This window comes from Carassius gibelio, chromosome A8, assembly GCF_023724105.1.
Source record: "Carassius gibelio isolate Cgi1373 ecotype wild population from Czech Republic chromosome A8, carGib1.2-hapl.c, whole genome shotgun sequence".
Lineage (NCBI taxonomy): Eukaryota > Metazoa > Chordata > Actinopteri > Cypriniformes > Cyprinidae > Carassius > Carassius gibelio.
In genome coordinates, this window is record NC_068378.1 from 14,993,944 (window position 1) to 15,005,890 (window position 11,947).

Consider the following 11,947-nt stretch of genomic DNA (forward strand, 5'->3'; position numbering starts at 1 on the left):
TGACAGTAAATTGAGGTTGAATGCAAAAGAAAAAAAAAACATTCTTTTTAGAATATAAGCGAATAAGCACATGTGCTCAGAGAAAGACCTTTGTGGAAAGGATGTGCTTAACTATAGACCCCCCATTTTACAATAATTTTCTTCTCTTATTAGGCTTCAAAGACCTTTCTAGGAAGTATCATTTGTTTAATTAAGAATATAAAACCTTCCACTGATTTAATCTGCTGGGGAAAAAACTAATAGAAACCTACTGCGGAGAAAAACAGATGAGAAGAGGAGGAGAAATATGGTTCCATTTCATGTTAGCTCTGCTTTCTTAGAAAAACAATGACATTTTCTTTAAATGTCACTGTCACGGCTCTCTTCATATTTACACAGATCAACATCTATTTTTCTCTAAAGGGCACATATGACAATGACTCTTCTACTCATGAGTTATGAAAACAGGTCATATTTAAGATCAGGTTATGCCTCCTCAAGCGTTATTAAAATAGTATCTGGAAAACGTATGTGGTCTGCAATTTTTTATTTTTATTTTTGGTCTGTTATTATTTCTAAATAAAAAATAAACCATAAAAAATAATTTCTTGAAATAAAACAAACATTAACTAAAATATACTTGTTTTATTTCAGCTATTTCAGCAATTGCTCTTTGTTTGGTATTTTGTTGAATCATTAATATAACTAAACTAAATAAATTTTAATTGAAAAACAAAAACGTAATAGAAACTCTAGACATATTAATAAAAAAATAAAAATGACAAAACAAAAATTTCACTAAAATACAAATATGAAAATAAAATATAATTCAAAACATCAACTAAAAAAATATGTATTCTTGTACAGTATATCAATGACACTAAAAATCTTTAAATCTTTAAAATGAATGGTTAGAGTCTGGTGCTCAGTTTTAATGACAAATTCTCATTTGCCCCATGTTCTGCACTTACACCCTCTAGTGGACAAATGATCAACACTGTCTGATCTCCCATCAGTGATATTACTGCTTTGTAAGGTTTCTAGTATGAGTAGGAGGACATGTAAAACACTGTACATTTCACTGTTGTATAGTTCAAAATTTGGAAACATCAGTAACACCTTTAAAGGCTCAGTGAAAGCACTGCTGCTTAAGCTACTTAAATGTCTTTTAAAGAAAAGGTGATTTGTGTGAGAACAATGTCTCAAGTGGCTTTAATTCACACAGCATATTTAATATAGTCTTTCTGGATCTATATTTTTGCAGGTTTGTGTGTAGGCTCAGGCCAAGGGTTATGGAACTAACTAATAATGCAAAGAGACGAGTGTTGACTACACCCACACATATTTTAGACTTCATGCAAAAATATTTATAACGTCTGGTTCAGGGTGTGAGAACTGTTTAAGCAAACACACACTGTAACCCTTTTCATCATTGTGTTTATTGTTGGGCTCATTTCATACACCTACAAACATACAAGTGTACATTTAGCCATAATAATTTATATTTAGGGAAGCATTTTTAATAGGGGGCAAATTCTTGTTATACTAAATAACATTATTGTTGTTTTATTACACAGAGTAAATGTGATTAAAAGGATGCAGACATTGCAGGTAAACAGCCACAGCTAATCTTCTTATGAAATGATGCGACAGCTGTCAGAGCAGGTTAATATTGTGAAATTGTGTAACATGGGTAATGTCAGAGGGATCTTATTTCTAATTAATAGCTTACACAGTGCAAGAGTGTATGAAAACAAGAAACAAATGGTCTCTCTTGACGAAGCAATTCAGCTTTAAAAAGACTCAGACCAAATAGATACTCTGCAGTGAATGGGTGCCATCAGATTAGAACGAGAGTCCAAACAGCTGATAAAAACATCGCAATATTTGTTTAGCACTGTTTTGACGTGTTTTTGCTTGTAAACCATGCTTGATCTATGCATATTTCATTCTGATGGCACCAGTTCACTGCAGAGGATCCATTGGGGAGCAAGTGATGTAAAGCTACATTCCCTCAAATCTGTTCCGACGAAGAAACAAACTCGTTTGCATTTTGGATAGCCTGAGGGTGAGCACATTTTCAGCAAATTTTCATTTTGGGGTGAACTGTTCCTTTAACTCTGAAACTTAGTAATTCCAAAAGTATAGCAGTTACAAAACCAAGCACATCTTTGGAGAGTGAATACGTTGTTATACATTATGGCACAAGTAAAACCCCAAAGAAGTCCTGTCTATGAGCTATCCATGTCCCCAAGAGACAAAAGCTGTTCTGTGCACTTTATGAGATAGAGAGGTGCAAGTCAAGGGGACTTGATTTGATTAAGACACGAATGGACTCCTGAGCAAAGGTTATATTCCTCCCCACAGCTTCATGCTCTGACAGGAATGCAATGATGAACAGGTATTTACATGGCTGAGAATTACAGTAAACGGCTTTTTTGCTTTTAATGTCAAGGTGATTTTTGATGCCCTTTCATTCATCCATTACTCAATAGCGAAACATTATGAGAAACTGGAACTAAAGGTACAAGGTTCTCTGTGAACTTTCTGTTTCTGAAGTTTCAAATCATTTCGTAACATTATTATTAAAGGAAAAACATGGAAACTGTGTGTGATGGGGATTGTAAGAAACAGAGCGTCTAGGAAATCTTGATGTAAAAATGGTGTTTACAGGGTTGTGAGAAAGTATTTATTTCCATTACATATTTAGTGTATTTGCAATGATTTAATAAAAATGTTTAATTAATTATTAGGGCTTACAATAAATGCTATCAATGTTTAAATACTAAAATTATATATAAATATATATGTTTTCTTGTAAGAGTAATGAGAATGACTCTGTATTTTGCATTGCAGTAATGAGAATTTGGGTGTATTTGTTCTTATTTTGGGGGTAAAATGTGACCTGGACACCTATTTTTGATATTCGCTGATTTAAATATTCAAATGTTGCTGAAGCTTGTATGTCCTTGATTTAGCCAGTGGAAAGGAAAATCAAAATGGCCAAAAAACCAATTAATTTCTCATTCTAAAGCTCCATTCATTCTGACTGAATCACTTATTATTGGTTTGATGGTCAGGTTAATTTATTTACAAAAACTGCATGACCTCTAGACTGGACTTTTGTGATGCACTGCTGGGTGGTTGTCCTGCAGCTTCAGTAAACAAGCTACAGGTAGTAAAATGCAGCGGCTAGTCCTTACCAAGTCAAGAAAATATGATCATATTACCCCAATTCTACCATCTCTGCACTGGCTACCTATTAAGTTCTTTATCAGTGACAAAATATTGCTACTTACTTATAAGACCCTGACTGGTTTAGCTCCTCCGTACCTAACTAGCCTTATACCACGCTATAATCATTCATGATAGGTAACAATTGATAGTCTGAATGCACTGTAAGTCGCTTTGGATAAAAGCGTCTGCTAAATGCAAAATGTATTTTTTTATTTTTTTATTTTTTGCAATCCATCACACTCCCTAAGGTCTAAATCTCAGGACTTTTGGTAGTTCCTAGGATAGAAAAGTACTCTAAAGGAGGTAGAGATTTTCGCATTTGGTTCCCAAACTCTGGAATAGCCTTCCTGATAATGTTCAGGGTTCAGACACACTCCCTCTTGTTTTTGTTTTTTTTGTTTTTTTTTGCTCAGTTTGAACAGCAATATCCTCATTTTTCTCTGTTTGCTCTTCTGTTTCTGCCATGGGACGGGAACCCTGACGTAACTATAAATTACACAAGCTTTAGTCTGGATCTAGCCCTTTACGAAGATCTATGATGACCGAACACCTCAGAAGAGAAGACGCCAACCCCTCTGAGGACCCTCAGACGACACCAGCCCTGAACCAACATACAAAACTTGCACTTTTTGCTATAAGTCTGATCGCAACATATAGTCATTGCTGTAGTGTTCCACGTTTGTTTGAATGCATCTCATTAAGTAACTACATACATTTTTCTGTATATTTCTGCCATATGGACCTCTCCTTGACATAGTCACCACTGATAAGCTACTCCTATATGTGATCACTTTCATTTCCTGTGAAGCTGCTTTACAACGAATTGTATCCTGAAAAGCGATACACACAAATAAATGTGAATTTAATAGAATTTAATCACTTCAGTTTAACATGCTTCATCTTTACTATCAGCAATAGGGTACTCTTAGATTAACTTATACATTTAGCTCTCTCTTTTTCCCTGTGTTTCCTGAGAAGGCACCAAACGGAGTCAGATGTATTGATAAATGATTATCTGCTGGAGTGTGAACCAAGCACGATGTGAAACAGTCTGGTCTAGAACTTTTCATGAAGTCACTGAAGCAGGTGATGAGGTGTGAAGAAAATCAATCAATACCCACTGGGAATAGACTCATAACACAGACCCACACTAAAACCCTTCTCACATTCACACACACGCACACCCACAGAAATGATTGCTCAAACTCAATTAATCACCTCATATAGTTTTCTTTAGTTGTGTGTGTGTGCATGCATGCGTGTGTGTGTGTGGCATTTCATGCATTGTAACACGTTTCTCTCCTCAAGGTTTCACAATTAAAGGCTGGTGTCAAAGAAAACACATATATACAAGTTACCCTGGATACTGGTGCATGGAATAAGAGAACAGATATTTTTCTGTCTCAGTTGCAGAAAATGACTGTTCAGTTTTTCAAGGACATATCTTTATCACAGCAAGCATAAAATCAAGTGATTACAAAATTCTTCCATGCAAGAGCCCAAACTAAATTGTTTATTTTATTATTAACACTTTAAACATTTGGTATAAAAATTATTTCACTAAAAAAAAAAAAAAGGTTTTAAAGTAAATGCGTGGATATTATCTTTCCAGTATAAGTCCATAATCCATAATAACCTTTATAAAAAAAATTTTTTTAAACTATCCCGTTGTCCTCATATCAAAATCCACCAACAAGTGGTGCTTGAGTTCTCTCCTGATTCAGACTACATTACTTTTCACTGGAGAAAGCAATATTATGGACACATATTTTAGCCAGACTGAAGCAGCTGTTTGAAGTTAAAAACATTTCAGTGATGTGTTTATTTATTACAAACATACAGCTTTTCAGATCACAAGACTTTTATTGATGTTTTTGAGACGTGGATTATTGTGATGTTTTTATCAGCTATTTGAACTCTCATTTTGATGGCACATATTTACTGCAGAGGATCATTGACTATGTTCTGATGATAAAACACACATATACACACACACACACACACACAAATTGGATGGCCTGAGGCTGAGTAAATTTTTCACAAATTAAATTTTTTGGGTGAAATATTTCACATTGTAAACATGATTTAAGTTCGGTTCACACCGAAAAAGTTTTTGTGATTAACAGCGCAGCTTTTTTTACTGTGTTCACATGCTCTGAATTGGCATATTTAATGTTGCTTGGCCATACACCTTGTTTTTGAAATTGCATGTCAAATTAAAAGAATTTCAGTCCTTAAATCACATTGTAGCATGTTTTACTTCTTAAACATGCTCTAGGTGGATGTACTGTATTTGACCCTTACAAGGTGATTCACACATGAATGCAACATTTTTAATATGCTGTGTCAAGTAAAAAGAAGTGTTAAATGCTTTTCAGATGTAGAGTGCTTCACAGCTTTTGTTATCCATTTTTGAATGTACGTTGTCATATTTAACCAAAAAAATGACAAAGATGAGACATCTATGCACCGTTGTGTATGTGCATTAGAAGGTTAATATAAAATCTAAACAATAAAAATCTAGTGTGAAAAATATTTTTTTTGGGGAACAAAATGACGTATTAATTTGGATCACAGAATGGACATGCCTGTTGCCCTGCACTATGAATGTGTGTGTGTGTACGTATTCACATTTTTCATTTAAAATCTTGAGCAAACACACAGAGCAGGCGGAGGCTGCATCTGCTGACGTACAGCCAGTGGCTGCGAGAGAGTCTGAATCACAGAGCATCTCTACAGAAGCATATCCAACAAACAGAGGAGCAGCAGAGCATTTCTGAAGCCAACATCAGGAGAACTTCAACACCTGATTAATTGACTATACCTGTAGCTTTCGATTCCTTTTTTGTTATTCAGTCCACCATCTGAATCAGTTTTTTATTCTTTATAATTTTTTTCATTTCCTCTGTAATTTTCATCCCTCATCTGCTGTCTGTTCTTCCCCATCTCTTTATCTTCACAATTCCCGATGAACGACTCATACCTGCAGTTTCTTAAAGGGCAGAAACCTGCAAACAGCACGTCTTTGCCTCCTAATGGCAGCACGGTTGATCCTTCAGCAGGAGCGCTGTGCGAGCAGGTTCAGATCCAGGCGGAGGTTTTTCTCACTTTGGGTATTGTGAGTCTTCTGGAGAACATCCTCGTCATCTTGGCCGTGGTCAAAAACAAGAACCTTCACTCTCCGATGTATTTTTTCCTGTGCAGCCTGGCTGCTGCGGACATGTTGGTGAGTGTGTCGAACTCTTTGGAGACCATTGTCATTGCTGTACTGAACAGTCGCCTTCTGGTGGCCAGTGACCATTTTGTGCGTTTGATGGACAATGTGTTTGATTCAATGATCTGCATTTCTCTCGTGGCATCAATCTGCAACCTCTTGGCGATCGCCGTCGACCGCTACGTCACGATCTTCTACGCCTTACGCTACCACAGCATAGTGACCGTACGCAGAGCATTGGTGGCCATCGCTGGGATCTGGTTGGTGTGCGTGGTCTGTGGTATCGTCTTCATAGTCTACTCAGAGAGCAAGACGGTGATTGTTTGTCTAATCACAATGTTCTTCGCCATGTTGGTGCTCATGGCCACTCTCTACGTACACATGTTTCTTCTCGCCAGACTTCACGTCCAGAGAATCGCAGCATTACCTCCAGCAGCAGCTGCAGCCGGCAACCCGGCCCCGCGTCAGCGCAGCTGCATGAAGGGAGCTGTGACCATCTCCATCCTCCTCGGCGTGTTTGTGTGCTGCTGGGCGCCGTTTTTCCTCCACCTCATTCTGCTGGTGTCCTGTCCGCACCATCCGCTCTGCCTCTGCTACATGTCTCATTTCACCATGTACCTGGTCCTCATTATGTGCAACTCTGTGATTGACCCCCTCATCTACGCCTGCCGCAGTCTGGAAATGAGGAAGACCTTTAAGGAGATACTCTGCTGTTTTGGCTGTCAGCCTCCACTTTAGATGAATGTCTGGTCTGAAAGAAGACTGAGTGTGCAAACAAGAAGTTTACCTTGATGTTAGATGCCAAAGTGTGGTGCTCATAATGATAACACATATCAAGAGAGGAGGATACGGTCAAAAGCAGACATGTTGAATTCAGAAAAATTGGACTATAAATTTGTCAAGCACTAAGAATGATTTGGAAAGCTCAGGTGATGCAAGAAAATCAGAGAAATGAAGGGTAGACTGAATTGCTTGCTGAAAGAGCAGACCAATCATGTGTTAGTCGAGTGCAATTGGGTCTGACAGTTTGAAGCTATACTGAAAATCTAGGATTTAAACTCTTATTTAAACCTAGAAAGGAATGGACAGTTTTAGGATTCAACAGAATAAAATTTAGAAAATACCCTAATTATTTCATATTAACATTAATATTAAATAATTGAAATTCTGCATTATTTCTAAGTGAAAACTTATTGAGTAAATAAGTGATGTTGATCATTTGACTGTGTTTTTTCAGTGAAGTCTAGACAATCTATTAGTACTTTGCAACTGCTTTACGTTTAGGTGAATTGGTGGTAAATTTGTATGATCTCATTTGTGCATTTTTTTTACAATCTGCTTATGCCCCACTGATGGTTATAGTTCAAGGGTGGATGTTTATGCTTACTATTTCTCTAAAAATTCAATGTTTTTGTGCCAATAAAACTGTCATGAAACATGAAACAGTTAATTGGTTTGTTTAAGCATAAGCGCTTCGGGTTATTTCAATTGCATATATTTATGCAAAACGTGTATATAATATATTTTAGATATCTGTGACAGTGTTAAAAACATTTTGGTGTGTAGATGCCTGTGTTCAAAGCTGCTGAAGTGGAATCTTACTGACAGTCTGTGGTGAAAGACGCTTGCTGACATCAAAAACATCAACGCACTTGCTAAGCATCTCTCCTTCTTTTTGAGGTGTCATTAACTTTGTGTTTTTTCACAGTTGTCAGAATCAGAATCAACTTGGACTGTCTCCAGTTAGCAACAATATGCCGTCAACTCAACCCAACTGCTGCAGTCAGCATGTGTTGAACATTGAGCTGTCCAAGTCTCAAATTTCTCTAAATTTGCCTTTCAGGAGTGGAATGTAACTGGATTTTCCCCATTTATTTTTTGTCAGACTTAAGACAATACCCAGAATACCCAACTAAACATATCATTTCAAACACCAAATGTCCCTCCTAAAATGGAGTTTATTTTTTTTATTTTTTATTTTTTTGCCTTTTATTCAGAAGTGGAAAGGAAGTGTCTTGGTCAAGATCAGAAAGACCACAAACCAGAATTTGAACTCAGGTCACGCAAAGCACAACCTAACTGTGTGTCAGAGCACTATATGTTGGCTCTGACTAATTATCCCTCTTATTCAGTTACATAGCATCATAGTTTAGCTTTTCTATAATGGTTTAAGTTTGATATTCTGCTTATTAAAGCAGACCTAGATTGAGTCGCACTGCAATGTTATCAGGACTGAGCTTGCACTCTTGCATGACCAATATTAGCACATCAGCTTTAGCACTTCACTTGTATCTGCAAAAAAACTTGCCAAATAAAAGGGTTTAGCTTAAACACAGCATGTGATCTCCGTTTCTTCATGTGGGATATATGAACGCCAGTTTGTGTCTCCATAAAAAGTGTGCGTGTGTGGATCGTTGTGATTTTTCAGATCAGATTCAAATTCTCTTCCTTCTCATTCTCACCACAAATGCTTTTAATGCAAAGTTCTGTTATCATATCGGCATTTAATTTGAACTGTAAGGTGAACAGTGAGATGAACAAAGATAAAGAAAAAGAAAAAAATAAAGGCTATCCTCAGTCATTGCAAGCAATCTGTAGGTGTTTATCTTCCTATGTAAGCTGTATTGTAAATGTCAATATTTGTATATTATTCTCCCAGAGTACTTTTTTCATAGAAAATTCTTACATTTAAAAATCTTTATGTTGCACCCGCTCCAAAAAAATAATAATAATATAATAAATAATTAAATAACTTTGATGTGAGTCTCAGTATGTCAGAAGAACTCTATGTAATGTCCTGAATGAACACATCTGTGCTGCTCAAAAATGAACTATAAAATTAGAAGAATTGTCCAAGCAGTTATAGGTCTGTTTCCCTCGCCGGGTGTATTTTAGAAAGAACTACACTATAAAATCATGTGAAATTTATGAATGACACATATCATAATTTAGACTGTATTATAGATCCCTTGAAGCATATGTATTTAGAAATACCAAATAAATATAAAGAACTGGCTCTGAACCTTCATTTGGCAGATACTTTCATCAGATCCTGCAATTACTTGTTATTGCTGCTAAAGCTGGAGGGGAAAACAAGAAAGTGTAGGACAGGAATGTTTATCACTTATCAATGAGGCCAGTAGCTAGTGACGTTAATGATCTCACCTTCACCCTTTCTGGACCTTAATTGTAGTCCTGAAGGGAGAGCGGGCTGAATCCAGTGATTCACATGATGTCTTGGGGTTTAGCAAGTGTGACCTGCCTCCTTTATGCTATGATGCAAACCCTGAAGCAAAAATATGACTGTTACCACAGGGGTCAATAATGGCACAAAACTCTGGACTATTTGTTCTGCATATTCTGTGCCTTTAACGTAAAACACACCTGCACTGGATGGCAGGGGGAAGGTCGTTGGGTATCTACACACATCAGCAATGTTACTGAGTACATTAGAGTTGGCAGGAATCCAATGGCAGTGATCTGAGAGCTTCTCACCAGGAAAGAAATATCGGAGAACGCATATGAATGAGTCACTACAGTTTGCTTTGGGCCACCTGCAGCTTAACAAAAAAAAATAAAGTTTGTTTAAAACTTAAGGAAAAATATCACAATTGGATCACTCACTTACATAGTTCCTGAAAAACCATCAACTCACCGTGTGTCACTCAAAGTGGTTTGGTTTAATGTGCTCTGCAAAATAAAGTCATATTAGAATGAACTGAAGGTGAGTAAATTATGACAATTTTCATTTTGGGGTAAACTATCCAGACAAGAATGTGAGTTCATTCAGCACTCAAGAGGTCAGTTGAAATTTTCAGAACATTTTCAAAATTATTTTTAAGAAACAACTGTATTTGTGGGAGGAAAAGACATAGGTCTACCCTGAATGAAGCCAGCATGAATGTGGTTTTGCTAAAAACAATATCTATACAGCTTAATGTGACAACACATCTTCTTTTTGGCTTTGTTTTTCTCTTGTTATCATACTTACTGATGGTAATGACTGAAAAGTAGTTTGACCAATAGCATTTATACCAAAAATATATTTGCATTGTTTAAGGGTGAGTTATGGTAAGGGTAGGTGTGGATGGGTAGGTTTAGGGTTTATGGTTAGTAGGTTTAAAAGCCTCACCCCATACAAATAAGATGCTGGTAGCACAAATGGATAAGCAGCTTTTTTCGTCAGAACAGGTGTATACACACATACACACACACTAACACAACATCAGTTCTAGCATTGCAAACTTGACATCACAGTTTCTTCATTGTCAAATTCCGTGGCAAAAAAAGTATTTTGAATAATTATTTTCTTGCAAGAAAATTTCAACAGCCATACAGACATCCTAGTTGCATAGTACGACCCAGAATGACACTCTAAACCACCATTTATATCCTAATCAAATCGGGATGCTTCTATCTCAACCACTCATAATGCACATTCAACATATGAGTCCATTTAAGGCATCCAACCATTTCCCCTAGATGCCTTTCTGGTATGTAATACAAATTATTTTCTAAGAAGCTAGATATAAAATAGAATTTCTCGTCTCACACCGGTCTCAAACATTAAATAGATCATCTCTCAGCTAATCGAAAACTCAGGCACACTGAAACAAACTGAAGCACTCAGAGACAGTCCAAAGAACTCTTTAGTAGGCCTACAGTAAAGCAAGTGATACAGAAAATAACATTTCCTCCACATTGAAATAAATGAAACAGCTAAACACATAAAAGGCATCTGGTGACTCAATACAACTTGTCTGTTGTAGGTGAACGCGCGAGCAACGCCATGTGGTGTTGCGAATTTTTGCGAACGTCAAGGAATCAAGGAATTAGTCTATTCGGACACGAGAGTAGCCTACAAAGCCTTTTTTACAAAATAAAAAATAGTTTATAAACCAAATGTTACACTGCATCTAACGATTCACTTATGGGAATGATTCATTCCGAATGAGAGGTAGGCTATGCATGAGCACCACACCACAAGGTTCAGTTTCAATTTCCTTTGAAATATGTTTGTTATGGGCAAAGGTGTCATGCCCATTCAAACAGGGAGCACATTTCTTCTCATAGAGACAACATATAGTCTAGTAATGCATTTGATCAATCATATGGTGTGATTAGTGCGGTGCATCATCAGCTTCTAAATTCAAATCTGCGTTTGTGTTTTTGGCTGGCGCAGAACCAGTGATGGATGGGTCATATCAAAACTTGTTTTAAACTAGCCTATATGTTTATTTTATGTTTCTCACACTTAAACACACATAGTACAAGCAAAAATCATATCTCTTTCTGTGTTGCGCCTTATAATTACACACACGATTATGTTATGAATTCAATGGACAATCAAGCGTCAGAGTAGTGAAACGAGGCAAATGATTGTCTGCTGACTGCACTCTCTCATCTCATCACATCGCAGAATCTCTCAATTTTAAAACAGAATGCAGATGTGTGTACGATCATCAAGAGATTCATTTCACAGCTTAGACAGGTTTAGAGTTTTTGAGACTGCTTAAC

The 11,947-nt window shown here is 36.7% G+C and overlaps 1 protein-coding gene across 1 annotated transcript; it reads left to right on the forward strand.

Moving 5' to 3' along the window:
• The first annotated feature begins 6,184 nt into the window (after positions 1–6,184).
• On the forward strand, positions 6,185–7,168 carry LOC128018553 (melanocortin receptor 3-like). The gene has a single exon (XM_052604133.1). The coding sequence runs from the start codon at positions 6,185–6,187 to the stop codon at positions 7,166–7,168; it is 984 nt and encodes a 327-aa protein (XP_052460093.1).
• The last annotated feature ends 4,779 nt before the right edge of the window (positions 7,169–11,947 follow it).